This window comes from Ascochyta rabiei, chromosome 12, assembly GCF_004011695.2.
Source record: "Ascochyta rabiei chromosome 12, complete sequence".
In the NCBI taxonomy this organism is placed as follows: Eukaryota; Fungi; Ascomycota; class Dothideomycetes; order Pleosporales; family Didymellaceae; genus Ascochyta; species Ascochyta rabiei.
Window position 1 is genome coordinate 749,564 of NC_082416.1, and position 24,306 is coordinate 773,869.

The window sequence follows — 24,306 nt, forward strand, 5'->3', positions numbered from 1 at the left end:
GCGGTTCCACGACACAAGAGGCGGCTTTCGCGCGTTGGCGCTTACAGCAAGCAGAGCAGGCGTCGTCGAGATGGTTACCAGACGACAGGGTGATGTTGTGGTGTTATGCCAGTATGCTAGTATGCCAGTATGCCAGTATGCCAGTATGCCAGTATGCTGGGATGCTGGTGTGCTGGTGTGTTTTTATGCTGCTATGTTGGTATGCTGGTATGCTGTTGTGCAGTGTCTGGTCACGCTCTATGCGTCGTGTTGCGGTGGCAGTGGGCGCGGTGAAGACCGGCCAATGTGGCAGACAAAGACGGGCGTTGGCAGGCGGCTGGGTTATGTCAAGTGCAGCAGTGGGATGGGGTCAGCGTGCATGCGGGGGGTGGGTTTGGTGATGCCAATCAGGCGCGGAGGGCGCAGAGGCACCCGCAGCGGCGAGAGCAGTGTATAAGACAGCAGCGCTGGGCGAGTTGTGCCCTGGAGAGAGAGGGGCGTCCCGACGTAGGCGCAGCTGCCAGCGGATGGGGCAGCAGAGATCACGAAGGCGGCTGTTGCTTTGCTTTGGCTTGCTGGAGCACTGATGTCGCACCCCGGTCGCGGCGTGTGATTGGGCGCGCTGGGCCGTCCCTGCGCGCTTGTCCCACCCGAGATCTCCAGCGAACGAGGGCAGAAGGCAGCGTAGACGAGCTAAAAGCGCGGTTCCTTCGACTACTACACATGCAGCCCTGCCTTGGATGTCCAAACCACGTTTTTTGGCGAAAAAACCGCGTCTACAGCCCTAAAGGCCGTCGCTGGGTGTACTGGAGGGGGGATACCTCGAGCAGGCGGCAAGGATGGCACAGAGCAGCGCGCCCCCCAAGCGTCTCCCGGCGTCACGGCATGCGAGGTTGATCCGCCAGACACGGTTAGCGCCGAAGCCGTCGCGGAACGCTTTCACGCTGCGCAAGCTGCGAGGCGCACGCCGCCCAAGATTCCATGATTGGCCGACACCGTGCAGCCGTGCAGCCGTGCAGACGAGCAGACGACGGGGGGCACTGGCTGCTGAGGCCTGAGCAGCGACCTCGTCGCTGGGCGCTTTCCTGGTTTTGCCTCAGCCGCGCATCGCTGGTATACGCGCGCCCTGCTGCCCTGCCCTGCTGCTGGTGTGATGGTAGTCCCTGTTGCTGGTGTGATGGTAGTCCCTGTTGCTGGTGTGATGGTAGTCCGTGCTGCTGGTGTGATGGTAGTGGTCCTGCTGCCGGTGTGATGGTGGTGGCGGTGGTGGTGGTGGTGGTGGTGATGGTAGTAGCCCTGCTGGTGTGATGGCAGTAGTCCTGCTGCTGGTGTGATGGTGGTGGTCATGGTAGTAGTTGGTAGTAGTGGTGGTGGTAGTCACTGCTGCTTCTGTGACGGCTGCTTCTGTGACGGCTGCTTCTGTGACGGTTTTCTGTGACGGTTGCTCCTGCCACGGCTGCTTCTATCACGGCTGCTCCTGCCACGGCCACTGCTGCTGCCGCTGCTGCCGCTGCCGCCGCCACGGTACATATTCAGGGACCCAAATACGCTGACTGCTGGCCTCGCCGTCAGGTCGCGTCACGCCTCACCATATTGGACGTCATCGCTGTTCCTGCGTATCGCCCGTCTTCTCGCGCGCGTCCTCGGCCACGACTCGCCTCGACTCGACTTGGCACTGCCTCATGCTAACCGCCTGTTCACCACCATGACCAAACAAGAAGGCACCCGGAGGCCTCGCCCATGTTTCATTAGTCGGCGCCACGCCGCCGCACCCATGCACGCACCCACGCACGCACCCACGCACGCACCCACGCACCCACGCACCCTCTCACTCCTCTCTCTCCCCTCCTCTCACAGCCTGCAATCAGGGCCTGCAACGACCTGCGCTACCTACGGTACCTTCCTAGCCTGCCATGGCCCTGGCACGCCGGCCCTTTGACTTGATCCTCACCACAATACGCTCTCACGCTGTCCGCCTACAGCTCCTCGGCCTGCATCCTGCCGCCACTTCCACCCTGCTCCCATCATGCCGCTGCGTTTATAGTGTTCTGCAACGCTCAGATCGCTGATGGCTGCTCGGCCCGTTCTGTCAAGCCACTGCACACTTTGCGCCCGCGCACCTGCACTCGCTCCACCACTCACCAATGTGCCGCCGGCGAGCCGCGAGCGACTGCGGTCGGCTAAAGTCACGACTCTGCGCATGCTAGCCGTGCTGTGCTGTGCTGTGCTGGAACTTGCAATCCCGCTTTGCCTTGTAATCACGCCCTCCCTGATCGGTCACCCTTCTGTGCATTCCTGCCAAAAAGACCAATGGAACTTGTGACCCCTTTCGTCGCCATGCATCGGCTGACGAGCACAACGGATGCCATCATGTCCGCGGCTGCATCTCGGCAGTGCTGCACGAAGCGTGCTGTTCCAACTTGTCCCGCTGCCTCTCCTACCCACTGACACATGTCGTTCACTACAATCCAGCAGTTTGTTTCTTGAACGTGCGCCCCGTTCCGCTCCCGTTAGCGATCAAACAAACCACTGGTACGCGTTGGCACTGCGCCCCCGCCGTGTCGGTATTCATCGAGAGCGATTCCATCCCTTGCTGAAGGTGCACAAGGCAACCATGCCGCACTTAGCATCGCCTGGCTACAGGATTCGTGCGCTTACCCTCGCCTCCAATCCTACCGCTTCCCATTCGGTTAGCGAGATGAGTGGCTGCCGTTGGCTTGTAAACGCGGACCCACGCGTTTATTATTCTCAACGCTCCCTTTCGCTTGTCGTGCCTAAATCCAGTTTGGACGCCGCTCCACTAACCCTTGGGCGTTCACGGCAACCTCGGCATGCGACAACCACTTCATACGACCACACCGCAGAAAAAAAAAAGCACAATAATGTCAAAAAGACACGTCTTGTTGGGCTACTGCTGTCAGCTTGGACGGAGGCGGTGATTTTAATCTCGATACGTTCGCGAGTTGGATTTTGACTACGTTCCTCATGTTGCATGATGCTTCACCTCTTCCCACAGTTTGGTAAGGGATGAAATCGGACCTTTCAAATTCTCGATGTTCCTGAGCTTGCCAATATCAAAATCCTACAGCTATCCTTCTATGAGACTAACGCAGCGACACTAATCATCCTACTTGTCGGTGCAATACGTCCGATCTCTTCTTGAGGCACAGTTAGAACGCCGTCAAAACTTGACTGCCCAAGATGGAGATTATCGCACCGCGCCCCTCGATCGTGACGTGATTCCTATATGCAAGGGGCTTGGTGGATTATCTCTCAACATCTCGGAGCGTACCGAGAACTCAACATCGAGCAGAACGCGATCGCGCCAGGCTGTTTGGCAACTCTGAGTCCAGCCATGTCCCCTCCACACACTTACATGCCTGCTGTTTGCGTGGTCGCGGGACAACCGCATCGGTATAGCAAAGTAGAAACAGCCTGCTCCACCTCTTCGGCTTTATAACTCTGCTGATCATCGCCTTTTGGTTTGACCATAGTAAGCTCTAAAAGCTCATCGAAAGTGGCTTGCCCCGCGATGGCTGGGGCACAGCTACACTGCCGCCCTAGACCCAGTATTTGCGGTGATTGCGGTGATTGCGCCGCTGTAGGTTTCATCATGCCGATGGTTCGCACTACCTTCCAGCATTTCTAATAAGGATTCTAAGCATCGTTGAACTGTGCCGGCTTGGTTCTATACAGAGGCGCACAACGTCACACCAAGAAGTTTGGTAATACAGCCGTTTGTATTGCCTCAGAGCGGTAAAGCAAGCGCTGTTATACCTGTACGGATTCGACGCTTTTCACGGAGGGGCGGCCATGAATTGCGCACAGATCCATCGCCGCATCGCGCTTCTCCGCCATCGCTCAAACTACCTCACTGGCAGAGCTTTGATACTGCATCGCGTAAGCTGCCTGCAACCTACAGCGTCTATACGGAACGAATCGAAAATGCCACCAACTCATTGAAGCGCCAACGATCTGGGACCTGCATGCATGCACGTCTCCCGTCTCAAGACGTATTGCGCAAGATCAATTGTCCGTCATTCTGTATGTTGCAAAGTGCAAACCGACTCATGGCACTGAGTTTGCTTCCGGAGCAGTTTCCGACCAATTGCCAATGTAGTGAAGACAGTTCTAAGTTCAAATTTTGTCCATGCTCCATTCTGCGGCGACAATAAAAAACTTCCCCGAGAAATGCGGATCCACTAACCTCGGAGTAGCTGACAGTCGTTAACAGCAACAACTTTCCAACCAAAACTGTCCCACCGGTCTAGACGCCTCGAAACAACGCACGAGGTTGTTGTGCACACGCATGTGGCGCAACTCCACAGCGGTAACGTCCAAGTACCGCCGACATAACGCCTTGCCGTCCACACTTCGCCGTCAGGCGGTCAAGCCTCGCCCGCCCTTGGTGTCGCGACAGCAGAGCGCGCGTCTATCATCCCATCGAGCCATGGCATTCTGTGTCAAGATTTGCGCTTCCGCCGAGCGCACGTTCGTGGTTCGTTGGTAATGATGCTAAGCAACCGAGTCACACCGATGAGGACATGTAGGGCGAGGGTAGGGCGACATTAAGGCTGACAACGTCCTGCTAGGTAGTAGCGCTGACTGTGAGGGAAACACAATACTGTCACGTCGCTACCAAAAAGTGCTTGCTTGCTTGCGCGACAGCACGAGCACGGACACGGTGGCGACGACAAGAACAAGAGCTCGAAGCGCTTCAGGGACACGAATACTGGTTGCCCTGCGTCTCGTTTGCTGACGTATGCCATGCTGGGGCCTGAGCTGTGGCTTGATTCAATACTTCTCGCCCTTCCTGATGCCTTGAGATCGGTCAGGTACGCCGATTTCCTCGTAACGGAGACAAAAATCAAGGTTTGGGTGTCGAGCAGACGGGCCTTGCCTGAAAGAGAGGGGTTCGAGGAAAAGGACTTGCAGGCGAAATTAGGTGCATCTCGAAAGAAAGGCTCAAGTGAAGTCTCTGGATCTAGTGCTGCTTTGCAACAAAGGGTCGATTGAACTTTGGACCACTCTGGATATTGAGCCGAGAATCCTGTAGTGAAGACAGGACAAACGAATATGCTCTCCAGTAGTAGAGAAAGCCTGTAAGTAATTTACAGGGGAAGCCATCACGTACCTAATAGGTAGAGATAATGTGGCTATACAAAAGCACAATCTCATAGCGTACACAGCCGTCAAGAGAATGTTGTAATAGCTCTGTACGGTAACGTGTATAGAAGAGAAGTCTTGAAATCAGTATAAACCTCAAACACCATTTGTTGACCTTTTCGTCATACACTTCCCTCTAACAGACGACTAGGAAGCTAATCTTGTGCACCACCTCTCTACTCCAGTACCTACAAAATCCCCAAGACAGACAATCCCAGTGTCCGGTTTCTGCGCTGCTCGTAACCACTTTACCACCAGCTGTGTGGAAACATGCATGTAAACATGTGTATATCCAGCCTACCCAGCTCGTCAGCCTGAGTGTATACAGAAAGAGAAAGCCTCGTTATTTGAAATGCATCACTCCGCTCCATCCCACTGCCCCGAATCCAGAGGCTTGCAAGCGGTGCAAAAAAGGTAGATGCATCGCCAGTGCTGTACTTGAAAGCCATTGATACATTTCAATTGTGAGACGAATACCAAACAGCATACTTTGGATATTTACCGAACTGCATACCCACAGATCGTTACAGGATACGACAGTAGATTCGCCCATCGACTCTACTTGCGTACTGAAGTGGAGAGGCATATCACCTGTGCATGGGGCTACTTCCCAGTCCCACTCAAGCCAGCAAGTGCGTGGAGACACAGATATAGATACCCACACCAATGCCTCCCGCGTTTACATGTCCTAGCTGGGGTGTTGGGACGTAGGGAGGCTACGTGCTATGCGTGATGTGCTGCGGATTGGAAGCAAGACAAGATGAGATGGGAGGGAACAAAGTACACTTGGTAGCAGAAAGGCCGAGCGGTGCTGGGAAATCGGCTTAGTCTTGCCGTCACCCTAGCTATCCTTGTTTAGTTGGGCACAGAGAACGTGGCAGGACAGATGTGGGCGTATGTTGAAGTGAAGCTACCGCTAGACAGACGATTCGCATAATGTTGTAGGTTGCGTTTTTTCTTGAACACTCAAGAGCGTGCCTTTGGACAGAGGTAAAGACAAATAAACGGATTGCGAAATATCTGTGTTTCATTCAAGATCTCGAATCGGGTATCTGAAAAGTGATAATGCGCGCTCAAACGTGGTCATGCTGACACAAATGAAACAAAACGATTTCTTTTCCTGCAGACGCTGGTATTGGCGTCTGCCCTGGCCGTCTTTGGCCTTCCTTTGCGGACTCGGCATGGAGCCCTTTCGCCCCACCTTGCGGTGACTTCTTTTAGCCTTTGGAACGTTGGTCTCACCAACCCTTGCTTCCTGCCTTCGATTCGTGCAGCTCTTGAACATCTTGCCTGATGTTCGGACATGGTCTCCAGTTGTCGTACGTACAAACCTTCTCTGAACCGCCGGTCATAGGGCTCGGTCCTCTGCATTATACTGTAGTAGGCAGACATTGTGACTCATTCGCTCAATCGGTCTTCCAGTGGCTGGTGAGCCTGCCGTCGTCGTCCGCCTTGGATATCTGAAGTTCAATCGCATACAGACCCATTGTGATGGCTAGGTTGATCCACCTCCACATGTTGCCGCCTGCGTCTCCGCCCTGGTTTGTCCACCACTCGCCAGTGACCGCGCTGCCATCCGTTCCATTACCGCTGGCGAAGTGCTGCATCAACAAGCTAGTATAGACCGCGATGATGATGCTGGGGCTGAACCAAGTCAGAAAGCCGAGGATCTTTGATGTCTCGTCGTCATCATCCAGGCTGGGTTCCTGCGACAGTGCCCTCGCCCCGCTCTCGCGTATGGCTGGAATGATACGCGCTGCTGCGTACATGACGAACACACGGTATGCGAGAGATATGATGACAGAGGGTGTGATGGTCATGACTGCGCCGACCATGAGGTTGAATCCGGTGTGGATGATAGCCGGTAGCGAGCCCAATGCGTGGAGGAGAGTGGTGTAGGATGCCATGATGATGGGGGGCAGGGGAGGCAGAGCTGGCTCCGGTGCAGCGCTTTCTGCGGCTGTCGAGCCGGGCGTGGGCTGGTAGTCGGTGAAGATTTGGTAGATGCACAGGGTGACGTATGCGAACTGTCTTCATGTTAGTAGGTCAAGTACTCATCCAGGCGTCCAACGTACCAGCAGCGCAGACTCGACTGGGTTGCCGCGTGCGCTTGCGATGCCCCAGCCAGCCAGGAAAATAGCTGTCGTAATGGCAGCGCCGATGAGGATAGCATCGACGTTGCTGATCTCAGGAAAGGTTGTGATGCGCCAAAGGAAGTATACAGAGGTGGATATGACCGAGGCAGACGCAACGAGGAGCCCAATCTGTACGCGTGTTAGTTTCTGCAGGAGGTGGAGGAAGTGTGCATCGTACCATCCAATTGTCGCCGCGCTCGCGATTCACGACCCATCTTGTGATTTGACCGGCAGCTTGGATGACCAACAAGCTGCAGAAGCCCTCGGCGATTTGGAAGGCTGGCGTGCTGTACCGCAGCGTCTTGTCCCATGCGCCGATGGAGAAGTTGTGCAACAGGCCCTCGGAGCCAAAGATCCAATCTTGCACCGACTTGTAGTCTGCCCTCCTGCCGCCAAACGTCCCCTCGACCCAGCCGGCGTTGTTTGTGGCGTCGATGGAGAACTTGTTCAAGCTCCAGATCAGCAGCGCGGGTATGGCCAGCCACTGCGCCCAAGCCACGACATTACCCAGGAACCATCTGAAGCGGGAGCGGTCCGGGGTGGCTAGTCGCAGGCACGAGTAGAGGAAGTAGTACACGCTGAGCGACAGCGAGAAAGCCAGGCCGCAAGTTCGGCCGCCGATGTCAAAGGCCAGGGGGATGGTGAAGATGATGGCGCCGAGGAAGAAGGTCGACGAGAGCACACGGGCGAACCACATCTGCAGGCGCCGTTATCGCCAAGCTCGTGCAGCGACGAGCTTGACTGGCGGGGGCGAGCGCAACGGCTGTCGCGTGTTTGTGTTGTTGTGTTGGGCGTGACGTTGTGTTTGTGCGTACTTGCGCAGGAGCTCTTGGCGGGGAAGACGTATCTTCACGTGCAAATAGCGCGATGCACCACTGCGCGGCAGATTCGTTCGCGTGCGCAGGCCAGCAGAAGCACTGCAGAGGGCGAGGGTCGACGGCAGGGTGTGGGCAGGGTGCAGGCAAGTGCGCAGTATGAGTGTGGGTGTGGGTGTGGGTGTTGGTGTGTGGGTGTGTGGGTGTGTTGGGGGAGTCAGGCACAGAGGTTGGCTATTTGGCTATTGGTGCGTGCTGTCGCGTGCTGGATGCACGATAGATGCCGCAATGAGGAACACAACACGGCACGAGTCTAGACAGGCGGAGAGGGGAGCTAGCAGGCCGTGAGAGGTCGGAGGCCAGAAGGGAACCGTTTGCCCGGTCTGCCCAGTCTGCCCAGTCTGCCCGGGTCGCCAGCACCGCGAGGGCGGCCGCACGGTGTCCTGCAAAGAGGGGGAAAGGACAAGTTGCGGTGCGGCGAGGAGTGAGCATGTCGACCCTCGGAATTGCGTAGCGCCCGCCGCGGCATCGTGGGATCGGCCAAGCCCAAGCACCACGGCAGCCTCGCCCGCGTATCCACCACGACAAAAGTTCTCGAATCACGTTTCTGCTAGTGGCTGGTTTGCATGACATCGTTGCTCCGACCTCTCTTTGCACGCACCTCCACGACAGCACCACGCATCTGCAAGACGCCCTTCCCCCAGCTTGCCCGCGCACCACACAGACTCATGTCCGCAGAGCACCCCGCCAAAAAGATCAACATGTCCACCATCAAGATTGGAACGCACAAGTACGCACAGATGCTGCATGCAATGGCGCGCACACGCACACGCACGCGCACACGCACGCGCACACGAACACGGATCGCATACTGACCTGCTGCAGTGGCCACTTCCACGCCGACGAGTCGCTGGCGGTTGCCATGCTGAAGAACCTCCCCACCTACGTTGACGCTGAGCTTGTCCGCACCCGCGACCCTGCCAAGCTCGCCGAATGCCACACCGTCGTCGACGTCGGCGGCGAGTACGATGACAGCGCAAAGCGCTACGACCACCACCAGCGCGGCTTCGACACCGTCTTCCCCGGCCACACCACCAAGCTCTCTTCCGCCGGCCTGGTCTACCTCCACTTTGGCAAGGACATCATCTCGGCTGTCACTGGACTGCCAGAGGGCGCCGACCGCGACCTGCTCTTCGAGAAGATCTACACCGACTTCATCGAGGCATTCGACGCAAACGACAACGGTGTCAACGTCTTCTCGCCCAAGGACGTGGAGAAGGCAGGCATCCAGAAGCAGTTCGAGGACCGCGGCTTCAGCATTGCCAGCGTCGTCAACCGCTACAACTACGGCCCCTCGACCGGCGATGCCAGCACAGACGAGGAGAAGCAGGCACGAGAGGATCAGCGCTTCCTGAAGGCCTCGCAGTTTGTTGGCGAGCAGTTCACCATCGAGCTCACTGATCGCGCCCAGTCATGGCTTCCAGCCCGCCACAACGTCAAGGCGGCCTACGACAACCGTCTGCAGTACGATGCCCAGGGCCGCATCTTGGTCCTGCCAGAGGGCATGCCCTGGGCCGACCACCTGTACACGCTCGAGAAGGAGTCGCAGATTCCCCAGGGCGTTGCCCCACAGGTCCTGTACGTTCTCTTCCCCGAGGACAAGCCAGAGGGCAAGTGGCGCATTCGCGCTGTCAGCAAGGAGAACGGCGGTTTCCAGAACCGCAAGGACCTTCCTGACGCCTGGAAGGGTGTTCGCGACGCCGAGCTTGACAAGGTTGCTGGCATTGAGGGATGTGTCTTTGTCCACGCCGCCGGTTTCATCGGAGGCAACAAGACGTTCGATGGTACCCTGGCCATGGCCAAGAAGGCACTGGACTTGTAGATGGGACTTGACTGGAGGTGAAGATGATGGATGATGGATGATGGACGAGATGACGGTGGAAGAGGTAGCATCGAAAGCTGCTATTTACCTGCATATGCATGGTTTGGCGTTCAGGCGCATCATACAAAAGTTATGATACCGACCCTATTCCTGTGGTTATATAGACATGGAATGAGACAAGAGAAGAGATGTGGGGTAGTCGAGCTGGAAGCCTTCCATCCTGACACTGCTCGAATACACTGTTCTGCTGCACACAACAGGTGCACTCGTTCTTGCTGTCTGCCTCTTGTTCACTTCGATTGCCGCGGCTATCCCGCAGTGTGTGAATATCATCACCCCAAACTCACCAACGGCGGCCCACAAGGACTGCAACAGAGTGACCCTGAGCCAAACAAACATGCCGGAGCAAAGGCGCGCTGTCCATGACGGGTGGACTCGGACTGTCGTGTGAGCCGGTCGTCCAACGACAGCCCACGGATAATCAGGGCTGCTGTGCCACTGATTTCAGACTTGCCCAATGATCTGCTAGGCCCGCCAATCATCGGTGGTGGCGCAAGATACACTTGGACCCGAAGCTGATGATCTGTGGAGATTTCAAGACGAGCAGAAGTGCTTTCTCTGCGACTGGAAGCTTCTCTGTCGAACCTGATTGTTCATCATCACCCCTTCATCAAGAGCGTCCTTCGTGCAGCACGACACTCTCAAACCAACCTTCGCTTGTTCACAAGCAAAGACTGCAACCAACCAAACTCTCGGCTTAGCATTGACCCGCACTTCCCCGACGCCGTTTATCGCTCAGACGCACCACGGCCCGCGCTCAAGAATTTCATCAAGGCTCCCCCTTCACAAGCCAGCAAGCACCCTCGCGCTTCATCACCTCGACACACGCGCCACCAAGACTCATCGCATCAGACTCATTGACTTGAACGTCTGACACGCATCGCATCCCCAAAGGGCACCTCATCACACACACACACACACACACACACACACACACACACACACACGACACCGGCACACCGGCACACGACCACACGCACGCACACGATGAAGTACTTCCAGCAATCCGTCAACTTCGACTACTCTTGGGAAGAAGTCTCGACAAGCAACTGGCAAAAGTATGGGCCATGGAACGAAAAGACCCCGCACGTCATCGCCGTAGACACACTGAGCCGCTCGGTTGACGCCAGCACCGGAATCGTGAGTGACTCCTCCTTCACATGCCAAGCGAGACATGCACAATCTCCACGCCGGATGATGTGACGCATCGAGCCATGGACACGAACAATGCGCTAACACCATATCTGCAGATGCGCACAGAACGACTCATTACATGCCAACAATCCGCGCCGAAATGGGTGACGGCCATCCTAGGCGGCGTCGACACCTCCATGGTGTACGAGACATCTTACGTCGACCCCGTGGCCAAGAAGCTCACCATGACGTCGATGAACATCACCTGGGCGGACCTGCTCCAGGTGCGCGAAACCTGTGTCTACACGCCCAACTCGGCATCGCCGGCCAACAAGACCAGCTTTAGCCAACGCGCCGAAATCACAGCGTTCTGCGGAGGATGGCAGAAGATCAAGAACAGCATCGAGCAGTTCACCGTCGACCGCTTCCAGCAGAACGCCCAGGCGGGCAAAGAGGGGTTCGAGATGGTGCTCGAGCGCGCCAGGCAGGTTTTCCAGGAACAGCGGGACATTTTGGCGCTGCAGCAGAACAGCCGGATACTGAGGGAGGCGAGGATGTAAAGCATCCGTGCGCATTTTCTTCCTTTTCCCCTCCAACTCTCTGCACGCATTATCCTCCTCTCCCCTTCCAACTCTCCGCGCGCATTTTCCTACCCCCCCCCCCCCCTCCAACTCTCCACGTGGTGTCGATGACTTGCGAGTCATGGACGCCACTCTTCCACTGCTCCACGATATTTGTGTTTCCCCTGCATCTTAGCGTTCACGCCCCCGATGGATTTCAACGCACGTTTTACGGTCCAAAACTCTACTTCCACTGGCGTTCCGTTACAGCAGCATGGGCTTGGCGTTTATACCCTCTTCTCTTGTCATGTCCATGTCCATGTCCATGCCCATGTCCATGTCCAGGAGCACGGGAAGAGCCTGTAGACTTGATAGATGAGGTAGACGCGCGATACACACGACTTGTTTGTAGAGTAATAGCATACACCTTACTCCTCCCAAGTTTTCACTCCTTGATTGATGTCGTTCTATGAATATCTGTAGACGTGGATCATATATGTATTTATAGCGTAGATACTACATGTATTTGTAGCGTGGATACTATGTGTATTAGTAGTGTGGATAGTATTTGTAGCGTGGATGATATGTATTTATAGCGTGGATACTACGTGTATTAGTAGCATAGATAATATATGTATTTGTAGCGTGGATAATATAAGTATTAGTAGCATAGATAATATGTATTTATAGCGTAGATACTACGTGTATTAGTAGCATAGATAATATGTATTTATAGCGTAGATACTACGTGTATTAGTAGCATAGATAATATGTATTTATAGCGTAGATACTATGTGTATTAGTAGCATAGATAATATGTATTTATAGCGTAGATACTACGTGTATTAGTAGCATAGATAATATGTATTTATAGCGTAGATACTATGTGTATTAGTAGCATAGATAATATGTATTTATAGCGTAGATACTACGTGTATTAGTAGCATAGATAATATGTATTTATAGCGTAGATACTATGTGTATTAGTAGCATAGATAATATGTATTTATAGCGTAGATACTACGTGTATTAGTAGCATAGATAATATGTATTTATAGCGTAGATACTATGTGTATTAGTAGCATAGATAATATGTATTTATAGCGTAGATACTACGTGTATTAGTAGCATAGATAATATGTATTTATAGCGTAGATACTACGTGTATTAGTAGCATAGATAATATGTATTTATAGCGTAGATACTACGTGTATTAGTAGCATAGATAATATGTATTTATAGCGTAGATAATATAAGTATTAGTAGCATAGATAATATATGTATTTGTAGCGTAGATAATATAAGTATTAGTAGCATAGATAATATGTATTTATAGCGTAGATACTACGTGTATTAGTAGCATAGATAATATGTATTTATAGCATAGATACTATGTGTATTAGTAGCATAGATAATATGTATTTATAGCGTAGATACTACGTGTATTAGTAGCATAGATAATATGTATTTATAGCGTAGATACTATGTGTATTAGTAGCATAGATAATATGTATTTATAGCGTAGATACTACGTGTATTAGTAGCATAGATAATATGTATTTATAGCGTAGATACTATGTGTATTAGTAGCATAGATAATATGTATTTATAGCGTGGATACTACGTGTATTAGTAGCATAGATAATATATGTATTTGTAGCGTGGATAATATAAGTATTAGTAGCATAGATAATATGTATTTATAGCGTAGATACTACGTGTATTAGTAGCATAGATAATATGTATTTATAGCATAGATACTATGTGTATTAGTAGCATAGATAATATGTATTTATAGCGTAGATACTACGTGTATTAGTAGCATAGATAATATGTATTTATAGCGTAGATACTATGTGTATTAGTAGCATAGATAATATGTATTTATAGCGTAGATACTACGTGTATTAGTAGCATAGATAATATGTATTTATAGCGTAGATACTATGTGTATTAGTAGCATAGATAATATGTATTTATAGCGTAGATACTACGTGTATTAGTAGCATAGATAATATGTATTTATAGCGTAGATACTATGTGTATTAGTAGCATAGATAATATGTATTTATAGCGTAGATACTACGTGTATTAGTAGCATAGATAATATGTATTTATAGCGTAGATACTACGTGTATTAGTAGCATAGATAATATGTATTTATAGCGTAGATACTACGTGTATTAGTAGCATAGATAATATGTATTTATAGCGTAGATAATATAAGTATTAGTAGTATAGATAATATGTATTTATAGCGTAGATACTACGTGTATTAGTAGCATAGATAATATGTATTTATAGCGTAGATACTATGTGTATTAGTAGCATAGATAATATGTATTTATAGCGTAGATACTACGTGTATTAGTAGCATAGATAATATGTATTTATAGCGTAGATACTATGTGTATTAGTAGCATAGATAATATGTATTTATAGCGTGGATACTACGTGTATTAATAGCATAGATAATATATGTATTTGTAGCGTAGATAATACATGTATTTGTAGCGTAGATAATATGTATTTATAGCGTAGATACTACGTGTATTAGTAGCATAGATAATATGTATTTATAGCGTAGATACTATGTGTATTAGTAGCATAGATAATATGTATTTATAGCGTGGATACTACGTGTATTAATAGCATAGATAATATATGTATTTGTAGCGTAGATAATACATGTATTTGTAGCGTAGATAATATGTATTTATAGCGTAGATACTACGTGTATTAGTAGCATAGATAATATGTATTTATAGCGTAGATACTACGTGTATTAATAGCATAGATAATATATGTATTTGTAGCGTAGATAATACATGTATTTGTAGCGTAGATAATATGTATTTGTAGCGTAGATAATACATGTATTTGTAGCGTAGATAATATGTATTTATAGCGTGGATACTATGTGTATTAGTAGTATAGATGATATGTATTTATAGCGTAGATACTACATGTATTAGTAGCATAGATAATATGTATTTATAGCGTAGATACTACGTGTATTAGTAGCATAGATAATATGTATTTATAGCGTAGATACTACGTGTATTAGTAGCATAGATAATATGTATTTATAGCGTAGATACTACGTGTATTAGTAGCATAGATAATATGTATTTATAGCGTAGATACTACGTGTATTAGTAGCATAGATAATATGTATTTATAGCGTAGATACTATGTGTATTAGTAGCATAGATAATATGTATTTATAGCGTAGATACTACGTGTATTAATAGCATAGATAATATATGTATTTATAGCGTAGATAATACATGTATTTGTAGCGTAGATAATATTTATTTATAGCGTGGATACTATGTGTATTAGTAGCATAGATGATATGTATTTATAGCGTAGATACTACATGTATTAGTAGCATAGATAATATGTATTTATAGCGTAGATAATATAAGTATTAGTAGCATAGATAATATATGTATTTGTAGCGTGGATAATATAAGTATTGGTAGCATAGATGATATGTATTTATAGCGTGGATACTACGTGTATTGGTAGCATAGATGATATGTACTTATAGCATAGATACTACGTGTATTGGTAGCATAGATGATATGTATTTATAGCGTGGATACTACTTGTATCTGTAGACGTGGATGAGACTCGCATCTGCAACGGTTGGTGTTGGCATGTTGTGTCATTGTCTATTCTCGACGATAAAAGTGCTACAGAGCAATGTCCTCGGATCGGTAGTGATCCGCTACGATACGGTAAAGGTACGAGGGTGCATGTCCGCCACTAGACTGGTCAGTGTATGAGTCAGGCCCAAAGGGGTTGGATCGTGACTTACAGGTTGGTGATGTAGAGATCCACGAGATCTGCAGGAACGTAGTCGTACAGCGGATTCTCGACATCGACCTTGTCGACAAAGTCGCCGTCCTCGTAGGGCACAACGCCCCCGGCGTCACCGTGCTCGATAAGCTCGTCGATGTCAAAGGGATATACGGGACTGAGCTTGTAGACACCGCTGAGAACCACCACAGGTGTCTGGTGCTCCTTGGCTGCTTTGGCAATCATGTGCGCTCCAGCGGCAGCAACGAGGCTGCCGTTTGCGAGAACCGTGTGGGTAGCCAAGATGACCTTGTTGACACGGGACATGATGGCGAAGACGTGCGAGTCGGGGATGACATAGACCTGAATGCCGGCTTCGGTGAGCGGCTTCCACTTGTCGTCGTCGTCGTCGTCGTCGTCTGCGTGCGACTCGCGCTTCTTTCCCGTAAGCAGAACACCGTGTGTAGCTGCGTGGTCGTGTGGGTACGTCTCAGCGTGGACCACGGTGAATTTTCGCTTCCTGGCCGCGTACATGAGGAACTTTTGGACCGTGGTCGAGGCTGTGTGGGTGAGGATGATTTCGTTTGCGTGGATGTGCTCGAGTGCAACCTCGGCGATCTGCTTGTCGGATGTCTCCAGCTCGTCCTGCAGCTCTCTGATGCCCTCCATGACTTCGCCCTTCAAGTCCAGGCTCGCCTGGGCTCTGCTCATTTCGCCGAGACGCTCGAGGTTTTGCTGTGTGAAGGTTGTGTTGGCGCTGGGCGACTGGGCGCCGGTCGGCGTGCTTGTGGCCGAGGGCGTGTCGATGGGCTGCGAGAAGAGACCGAACAGGGAGTTGACGAGCGGGCCGGCCGAAGGAGGGGCATACGAGGTGTGCGAGGTGAGCAGGGGCGGCCGCCGTGAGAGCTCGCCCGAGTCGGACATGTTCCCGTCGTAGAGGCCGACGTGCATGGGCTCGGCAGCGGCATGCTTGAGCGGGCTGAAGGCGGACAGGGTCGAGGCAAGCGTCGGTCGGTGGAGGGAGTCGTGCTGCGGCACGGGGGTGGCCGCCTCGCTCCCTGTGGGTGTCTGTCCGTCGACGTTCTCGTCCACGACCTCGCGCACCAGCCCCAGGACGCGCCGGACGATGTTGCCCACGACGACCTCGCGCGGCTGTGCCGAGGTCAGGCGCCTGCCGACCTGTCGAATGCGCTCCACGAGCTTGGCGGCGTCTCGTCCCTTGAACTCGCCCACGACGCGCAGCAGCAGGGCCGTGGTCGCGATGGCGCATGGCCGGGAGTTTCGGATCTGCCGGCGCTTGAGGAGTCTGGGGGAGGAGGGGGGTCAGCTTGCAGTCGGCGCACAGGGCTGGCGGGGGGGGGAGGCTCTACGATATGAGGTGCTCGACCGAGGGGTCCACTGGAGTCGTCTTGAGCGACTTCAGGAACGTCGACAGGCCCGGAGCCTGTATGACGGTCGACTGGGCCATGGCGAGGAGCTCGGGCTCGCGCGCGTGGCCGTGGAGCGATGTTGGGGACTCGCAGGTGCCGTGCGGGTGTATGGGGGTGGGGGTGGGGGTGGAGGGGCACGTCTGCCGGTCTGTCTGCCTGCCTGCCTGCCTGCCTGCCTGCCTGCCGGTGTGTCTCGCAGTGGGCGAGGGATGGCGGGCAGAAGAAAAGCGCGTGGGCCGGGGCGGTGGAGGCGATGCGCTCGGCCGTGCTCTCCGAGGCGTGTCTGTCGCAGGGCGCAATGGCGGCGGGCGTGTCGGTGCGCTGTGCGTGCCGTGGGCGCTGTCCGTCCGTGTGTGATGGATGACTGTCCAGTGTCGGGCCTCCCAAAGTTCAGCACGCCCGAGCCCACGCTAGGCGGGCGGAGAACGTCACTCCTCCCTGCACGGCCGAGCGAGTCGACGCTCCACCGCCCTGCCGCTGCCCCCTCTCCTCGACGTGGTCCTGCCTGCGCCTGCACCTGCACCTGCGTCTGCACCTGCGTCTGCCTCCGCCACAGACGTCGTGCATTCGTGCATCCGCGCCCCTCCGGTCTGCGCTGCACGCTGCACGCTGCACGCTGCAACCTGTAACCTGCAACCTGCCACCCCCAACACAAGCACCCGCCTCCCAGAAAAAGCAAACACACGTCCCGGCTGCCCCTCACGCCGCGCCTCTCGTGCACCGTACGCCGTCGTCTCTGCTGCCACGCACCCCGTTCGTGCATGGCCCGCGCCAGAGGATGAACTCTCTGAGTGCTCTGGCGAACATTGGCACGCCTCCGCCAAGCCCAGCTCGCTCGCGAACCGGGTCCGAGAGCAACATACGCCAAGCGCAGCCTCGGTCCAGCTTGTCGCAGCTCCCCAGCAATGCAAGCGCAAACACAGCGTCTCTCGACGAGAAGCTGGAGCGCGCCATGGCTTCGGACAGAGCAGACCGACTCCGCTCCTCCACCACCGCCAATGCCCCCACGTCCGAGTACGACGAAAAGTCGCCGCTGCTGAACCATGCGAGTGCTCCTGTCGAACAGCCCGAGCCCGGAAAGAGATGGCTGTTTCCCAAGCGTGTTTATGACGGTGTCCTGGGAGGTGTTGCCGTGCTTCTGAGTCCGATTGTCTGCACAGGCCAGTACCTGGTCGCATGCTTCTACTACCAAGAGGATGGCCGATTCTCTCTGACTGCACCTCTGCACCACATGGTCGCCGGCTCGCGACGAGAGAAATCTACGTCAGAGCCAATGCCCTCGTCTGGCTTCTCTAGCAGTAACGAAAAGGGGAAGCATGCAAGCAGGCGGTTGAGCGTCGCGCAATCCCAACCACGGAAGACGGCACCAAGGTCTCCCTCTATAGCCTCGACGTCAACGGCCATTACCTCTGATTCGGAAATCGAAAGCGAGCGACCGCACACACGCGACGAAGACGTCGACTTTCCATCACGCCACACCCGCTCAAAGTCAAACGCCTCGTCAGCCGGCGAGGAGATCGCTCCAGCAAAGCGGTCCATTCGAATCAAACTGCACAACGAAGACGCACTGAGACAACGCAAGGCGGCCAAAAAGGCACAGTCGAATAGTCACGTGTCGCCAGAAGCTGCAAACGCACTCAAATCCCCTACAGGGCCCATGACTGCAGCTGCAAAGCACAAGTTTCCACGAGCACCACAACCCCCACGTCCACTCGTACCACGCCGGCAGCCGTCGTACTCTGCGAAAGGAGCGTCTGCCGTGGGACCGCATCAGAAGACACTCATCCTCGACCTCGATGAAACTCTGATACACAGCATGGCGAAGGGCGGTCGCTTCCAGACCGGCCACATGGTAGAGGTGAAACTTCAGGCTTCAGTCGGCGCGGGCGGGCAGATCATCGGCCCGCAGGTGCCTATCCTGTACTACGTTCACAAACGTCCCTTCTGCGATGAGTTTCTGAAAAAGGTTCGTGCTTCTCGTGAGTAGCTTCTGGACGACAGCTGACACGGCTTGCAGATCTCGAAATGGTACAACTTGATCATATTCACGGCCTCTGTCCAAGAGTACGCCGACCCTGTGATCGACTGGTTGGAGGTTGAACGCAAGTACTTTGCTGGCCGATACTACCGCCAGCACTGCACTTTCCGCAACGGCGCCTACATCAAGGATCTTGCGCAGGTAGAGCCGGACCTCAGCAAAGTTATGATCCTGGACAACAGTCCGATGAGCTACATCTTTCATGAAGGTGAGTCGTTGCGGCAGGCTTCCCTGTCCGCTGCCCATACTGACAGTCGCACAGACAATGCCATTCCCATCGAAGGCTGGATTAGCGACCCTACAGACTACGAACTGCTGCACCTCATTCCCTTACTCGAAGGTTTACAGTACGTAACTGATGTGCGCGCGCTGCTTGCTCTACGACAAGGAATGCCCTCGTCGGCGTGACGAGGAAGCTACACACGACGGAGCGTTCATGTACTATGCCTTTAATACCTATATAATAGACACTGGCTGCGTCCAGCAGTTGGACCGAGACGAGATACCCAAAGACGCTGTTTCCTTGCAGATGGTCTGCTCAACTTTATGCTACATGCACATATATGCGTGGAGCTTCATTCTATGCAGACACCTGTGTGAAGACTCATTCTATGCAGACACCTGTGTGAAGACTCATTCTATGCAGACACCTGTGAAGACTCATTCTATGCAGACACCTGTGAAGACTCATTCTATGCAGACACGCTGTGTGAAGACCTGGCTTTACGCCGTGGAAATGTGATTTGCGTACATTCTCTCATCAGACACTCATGTGATGCTCGGGGCAGTCTTCACACTTGCAGTTTCGCCAGTCCCCTCGTCACTACGACCCCAGATCTCGTTACTCTCATTCTCCACTCCCCTCATTGCCTTGGCCACTTCTTCCAGCCGAACGACCACCTCTTGCACACCCTTGTTCACCTTCTCAAAGTAGCGGTCGTTCTCTTCTCTCCGCTTCCTGCTTAGCTCAATGTCCTTCTCCGTCTCCTTCTCCAACTTGATCTTGTCGGACAGTTTGTCCTCCTTGACAGGATTCGATCCATCACGCAGCCTGCTCATCTTACTCGGCGGTGCCATCGACCCGACATCAGACACCTTGCGCGGCTGCTCGGCCGACGACCCGTCATCTTCCGAGCGAGCCCACGCTTTCGCGAGTTCAATCTGAGCTCTGCGCAATTCGTCCAATGCGCGCGAATGCTCAGACCCAAACACCGTCATCCCCGGCCCTCTGATAGCGCTCAGCTCTACTTCCTCCAACGTGTTCTGCATCTCCGCCCATATGGCTTCAGCTCGGGACGACGCCTCCGCATCGGCTGCCTGGTTCTGCTGGCGCTGGCGCCTGACAAAAGGAGCCGTGCCGGTAGAGTTCGAGTTGATGAGGCTGAGATGGTCGCCATCGTACGTGTCCGTTGTGGGCGGGAGCGGCCGCTTTGCATCTGGCAGGAGGAGGGAGCGCTGGCGGACGAGGGGGGTTTTGGTGGGGCTTCTCGTTTCTGTGCTAGGCGATAGCAGGGAAGTATTGGAGGCATTGTGCGATGGCGGCCCAACGAAGAGTGCTGGTGCTGGTAGGCGGTTTGCCTGCACCTTGGTGGCCTTGTTGCTGCTTGTGGCCATGTTGGTGTGCTGGTGGTATAGTGCAGCGTGATTGTGGAGATGCTCGCTCGGCGTGGTACGTGTCGAGTCGCTGCTTCAGCAACCGGACACGGAAATTATAGATTACATCGGTCCATTCGTCGCAGCACGTCCGAGTCGAGTCAGCAATGCGCAGTTCATGTTGGAGTTCGACACGTCCTGCAGCCGATGATGTTGGTGTTGGTGGCCCTGGCGTGCGCTAGCCCGCTTCCGCTTAGTTCTTGGCGCACAATGGAAAGAGAGACCTAAGCGACGGCAGGTGAATTTCAACACTTCGTTCGCCAGCCTACTAACTTCACGTCCCCAGCAATCCCACGTCAACACCGAAAACATGGGTAAAGGTACGCAGCACGCCCTCCCGATTGCCTCGCATCTCGCTCGACGACAACACTCTCGACGCTCGCCCGCACCACACAACCCCCCGTGCAGGACGCATGCTCACAATTGACTGCAGGAAAGCCAAGAGGTCTCAACGCCGCGCGCAAGCTGCGCAACCACCGCCGTGAGCAGCGCTGGGCCGATCTGTCCTTCAAGAAGCGTCTTTTGGGAACCGCCTTCAAGTCCTCGCCGTTCGGTGGATCCTCCCACGCCAAGGGTATCGTCCTCGAGAAGGTCGGTGTTGAGGCCAAGCAGCCCAACTCGGCTATCCGAAAGTGTGTCCGTGTCCAGTTGATCAAGAACGGAAAGAAGGTCACTGCTTTCGGTACGTACCCAGCGAGAAGTCCCCTGGGCCTGTCTTTGATGGGTGGAGGATGAAGATGGGCCGAGGTGGCAACCAGGAAGAAACGAGCATTGGCTAACGGCACCCACAGTCCCCAACGACGGTTGCTTGAACTTTGTCGACGAGAACGACGAAGTGCTCCTCGCTGGTTTCGGTCGCAAGGGCAAGGCCAAGGGTGATATTCCCGGTGTCCGTTTCAAGGTCGTCAAGGTTTCCGGTGTCGGTCTGTCGGCTCTGTGGAAGGAGAAGAAGGAGAAGCCCAGGTCGTAAACGACTCGACTACTGCAGTTGAGAGTACGAACGTCAAGCGAAGCCCGCCATGAACGAATGATGGAACCAAGCGGATCATTTGGGAGGTTACCGGAGTCTTTACATTGGGGATAATCAATGTGTCTTCCACTCGGCATATGAAAAGTCATGACAGGCTTGTCGGATAGTTAGGGAAACTGACTGATGCAAGCGCCCAAACATGTCGTTGTGCGTGATGTGCATGTCACGCAGTCCAATACACCATGCCACCCATTCCCGACCCCGGCCCCAGCCGTAGTGCGTCGAATCCCCCATTGTTCATGTCGAAGCGTTCCTCGGTCTACGGTCTGACGGAGCATTGCACTCTCCACTGCTGAGCAGATGACATCATTCTTCCGTGAGCACTGGGAGTGGGTGCACGTAGCATGCATGTTTTGTCATCGAACAGAGATTGGACCACTCTTTGGGTCTTTGTGCATTCGCATCGCCGTGAACGCCACCTACCAGGTGAATCAAACCAGGCGCCGGCAATGCATATATACCAAACAACGCCTCCAGGAACCGCAGGGTATCTCTCCCAACCAACACCAGCCAATGCCACGTGTGAAGTCATCATCAACCCGGCCCAGCTCGCTTCTTACTTGGAGAAGAGCCCGTTGAACGTGTCCTCCAACCCTGTATCCTTCATGGTGCCATAGTAATCGTACTTGAGCTTGGGACTCGCAAACAACTCGGCATCCCGCTTGACGTTCTTGGGCACTCCAAAGCCCTCTAGCCCTTTCCCTCCGTTTGCTCTCTCCAAGCCTGCATCGCCACCTTCATCACCCTCTCCAGCGGCTCCGCCCACAGCCTTGGCCTTTGATGTCTGGCTCCGCGTCTGTCGCTCCGTTTTGAAGAAATTGGGTGTAGTCTCTTTGAGTGGTGGCGCCCACACGCCCGGCTTCCAAGGATCGAGCGCGGCTCGGGCGGGTGCTTTGGGCGCAGCGGGGACTTTGTGGCGGAAGGGATTGGGATCGGGTTTGGCAAACAGACTTACGGGCTCCTGGCTGCGCTGCAGACTCGGAGAGGCAGGCTGCACAGGGCTCCGTGTGCCGAACTGCGGAGGCAAGATGTCGGGCGCAGAGGGTGCGAAGCGGCGTGCCGTTGGTGTCCAGTCCATGCTGTCATCTTGGTACACGGGTGTTCGGGCTGGGGTCGTGAAGTCGGTGTAGTGGCTCGTTGTGGATGCTTCGGTGAGCGTGGGTGACGGGGGCAGCGCAGAGGTGGAGTCGAGCTGGAAGCTGGACGTGAAGCCCTGAGCCATGGTGTCGAAGGTGGAGATTTGGGGGTGTGCGGGCTTGTAGCTGGAGCGTGGGCGTTTGTTGGGCGTGTTGGGGGCGCTGGGGAGGTACGTTTCTTCGGGAAAGGCAACGGGGGTGTAAACGATGCGCACCGTCTTCCAGGTCAGCGTGAAAGAGAGGAGTATGGAGACAAGGAGGAACATGTTCGTGTTCTGGAATGCCGTGAGGTTGGAAGGGTCGATGGTGGCATTCGCCCAGTAGAAGAGACTCGCCGCGCGCAGCACGAAGACGGTGGCGCGGATGAACCACAGCGACTTGAGGCCTCGCATGCGGCCGGTGATGCTGTTTGTCTTGCTGGCCAGCTTGGGGTTCCACCATATCGTCAGGAGATCGGCGACCAACGAGGCGTGCATCAGCTGCAGGGCAACGGAGGACATGACGCAGCTCTGGTCGACGTTGCGTGCGAAGACGGCGTGCTCCCAACACGTGCTCCACGTGGCGTGCTCGCGCAGAGCGTCAGCGCGTGTGGTCGCCAGCGTCAGCGCCACCGCGTGCCACGACAAGCCGACGAGGACGGCGGCCATGTAGAGCCATTTGGCCAGGGCGATGCATCTCAGGGTCCAGGTCTGGCGCGGCGTGTGCGCAGTGCGGCTGTGCTCCCTGCTCCTGTCGATGATGCGCCGGAGGTTGTCTGCCTTGGCGGCGTAGCCTGCCGCGCGGATCTGGTCCTGGACGCGAGGGAGACAGTGCGGGCAGACCTGCGGGTAGCGGTCCTCGAGCTCGGTGCGGTAGGCGTCGAGCGAGGCGGCGTACCTGTCGTACTCGGGGTCGTCCTCGTCCGGGAGGTACTCGGCGAGGGTCTTGTTGAGCAGCAGCTGATTGCGCTGGCACGTGTTGCAGAACAGCGGTTCGGGCTCGGCGGGCATGGCGGGCAGGACGGGCGACGAGGAGCGTGGGATTGCGTAGTGCAGCGAGGCCGAGGGGGCGGCGGCCATGTCTTCGGTGGGGGGGTCGGCGACGTGCCCGCGCTGAGCATTCAGTCAGTCGCGTGTCTTGTGTGTGGACGGGGCGGCTGTGTGCATCTACATGCACATGCACATGCACATCAACAGCAGCATCAAGATCAAGACCAAGATCATGACCAAGATCAAGATCAAGAAAAAGATCAAGAACAAGGTACCTCGTCGAAGTGGTTGACGGCGTCGCATTGCGGACACAGATAGCTTCGGGGCATGTGGGACACGGCGTGGCGCGACTGCGTGTTGCAGAAGTGGCAGCGGATCCTGCGCCGTAGCAGCGGCATGGTGAAGGGAACTTTTGGTGTCCTGTCCTGTGTCGAGTGTGCGAGGAGCGCGTCATTTGGGACGGGGGTCTTGTTTGGGGCTTTCTGCCGCCGTGCACCGCCTGCGCGCCCGTCC

General features: G+C 54.0%; 8 protein-coding genes across 9 annotated transcripts, besides 20 other annotated features; 4 read left to right on the forward strand and 4 right to left on the reverse strand.

Moving 5' to 3' along the window:
* The first annotated feature begins 104 nt into the window (after positions 1–104).
* Positions 105–157: a tandem repeat.
* Positions 158–1,231: 1,074 nt separating this feature from the next.
* Positions 1,232–1,268: a tandem repeat.
* A 488-nt stretch (positions 1,269–1,756) lies between these two features.
* Positions 1,757–1,805: a tandem repeat.
* A 4,746-nt stretch (positions 1,806–6,551) lies between these two features.
* On the reverse strand, positions 6,552–7,977 carry EKO05_0007333 (uncharacterized protein; the record flags this gene model as incomplete). The annotated part of the gene is made up of 3 exons (XM_038943383.1): positions 6,552–7,172; positions 7,221–7,409; positions 7,459–7,977. 3 exons carry the CDS (start codon positions 7,975–7,977, stop codon positions 6,552–6,554), a joined length of 1,329 nt encoding a protein of 442 aa, XP_038794049.1.
* Positions 7,978–8,258: 281 nt separating this feature from the next.
* Positions 8,259–8,295: a tandem repeat.
* A 426-nt stretch (positions 8,296–8,721) lies between these two features.
* Positions 8,722–9,977, forward strand: EKO05_0007334 (uncharacterized protein; the record flags this gene model as incomplete). Its single annotated transcript, XM_038943205.2, has 2 exons — positions 8,722–8,885; positions 8,981–9,977. 2 exons carry the CDS (start codon positions 8,722–8,724, stop codon positions 9,975–9,977), a joined length of 1,161 nt encoding a protein of 386 aa, XP_038794048.2.
* Positions 8,914–8,957: a tandem repeat.
* An 18-nt stretch (positions 9,978–9,995) lies between the features above and the next one.
* Positions 9,996–10,033: a tandem repeat.
* Positions 10,034–10,941: 908 nt separating this feature from the next.
* Positions 10,942–10,989: a tandem repeat.
* Positions 10,990–11,024: 35 nt separating this feature from the next.
* On the forward strand, positions 11,025–11,731 carry EKO05_0007335 (Phospholipid metabolism protein; the record flags this gene model as incomplete). The annotated part of the gene is made up of 2 exons (XM_038943213.1): positions 11,025–11,177; positions 11,288–11,731. The coding sequence occupies 2 exons, from the start codon at positions 11,025–11,027 to the stop codon at positions 11,729–11,731; spliced, it is 597 nt and encodes a 198-aa protein (XP_038794047.1).
* A 306-nt stretch (positions 11,732–12,037) lies between these two features.
* Positions 12,038–12,075: a tandem repeat.
* Positions 12,076–12,386: 311 nt separating this feature from the next.
* Positions 12,387–12,390: a direct repeat.
* Positions 12,391–12,892: a long terminal repeat.
* Positions 12,391–13,954: a mobile genetic element.
* Positions 13,452–13,954: a long terminal repeat.
* Positions 13,955–13,958: a direct repeat.
* Positions 13,959–15,432: 1,474 nt separating this feature from the next.
* Positions 15,433–17,006, reverse strand: EKO05_0007336 (GCD complex subunit gcd7; the record flags this gene model as incomplete). Of its 2 annotated transcripts, XM_038943248.1 has the most annotated exons (3): positions 15,433–15,505; positions 15,558–16,844; positions 16,909–17,006. In XM_038943248.1, the coding sequence occupies 3 exons, from the start codon at positions 17,004–17,006 to the stop codon at positions 15,433–15,435; spliced, it is 1,458 nt and encodes a 485-aa protein (XP_038794046.1). The 2 variants fall into 2 exon arrangements, with proteins under 2 accessions (XP_038794046.1, XP_059493000.1); XM_059637017.1 differs by having other exon boundaries at positions 15,433–16,844.
* Positions 15,935–15,958: a tandem repeat.
* Positions 17,007–17,120: 114 nt separating the features above from the next.
* Positions 17,121–17,153: a tandem repeat.
* A 276-nt stretch (positions 17,154–17,429) lies between these two features.
* Positions 17,430–17,561: a tandem repeat.
* Positions 17,562–17,609: a tandem repeat.
* A 137-nt stretch (positions 17,610–17,746) lies between these two features.
* EKO05_0007337 (Protein-serine/threonine phosphatase) lies at positions 17,747–19,414 on the forward strand (the record flags this gene model as incomplete). Its single annotated transcript, XM_038943318.1, has 3 exons — positions 17,747–18,934; positions 18,986–19,214; positions 19,269–19,414. The coding sequence occupies 3 exons, from the start codon at positions 17,747–17,749 to the stop codon at positions 19,412–19,414; spliced, it is 1,563 nt and encodes a 520-aa protein (XP_038794045.1).
* A 360-nt stretch (positions 19,415–19,774) lies between these two features.
* Positions 19,775–20,620, reverse strand: EKO05_0007338 (uncharacterized protein; the record flags this gene model as incomplete). The annotated part of the gene is made up of 1 exon (XM_059637018.1): positions 19,775–20,620. The coding sequence occupies one exon, from the start codon at positions 20,618–20,620 to the stop codon at positions 19,775–19,777; it is 846 nt and encodes a 281-aa protein (XP_059493001.1).
* Positions 19,944–20,000: a tandem repeat.
* A 349-nt stretch (positions 20,621–20,969) lies between the features above and the next one.
* On the forward strand, positions 20,970–21,629 carry EKO05_0007339 (ribosomal protein S23; the record flags this gene model as incomplete). The annotated part of the gene is made up of 3 exons (XM_038943357.2): positions 20,970–20,979; positions 21,093–21,341; positions 21,451–21,629. The coding sequence occupies 3 exons, from the start codon at positions 20,970–20,972 to the stop codon at positions 21,627–21,629; spliced, it is 438 nt and encodes a 145-aa protein (XP_038794043.2).
* Positions 21,630–22,245: 616 nt separating this feature from the next.
* EKO05_0007340 (uncharacterized protein) lies at positions 22,246–24,191 on the reverse strand (the record flags this gene model as incomplete). The annotated part of the gene is made up of 2 exons (XM_059637019.1): positions 22,246–23,916; positions 24,069–24,191. The coding sequence occupies 2 exons, from the start codon at positions 24,189–24,191 to the stop codon at positions 22,246–22,248; spliced, it is 1,794 nt and encodes a 597-aa protein (XP_059493002.1).
* Positions 23,973–24,002: a tandem repeat.
* Positions 24,005–24,064: a tandem repeat.
* Positions 24,192–24,306: the final 115 nt, after the last annotated feature.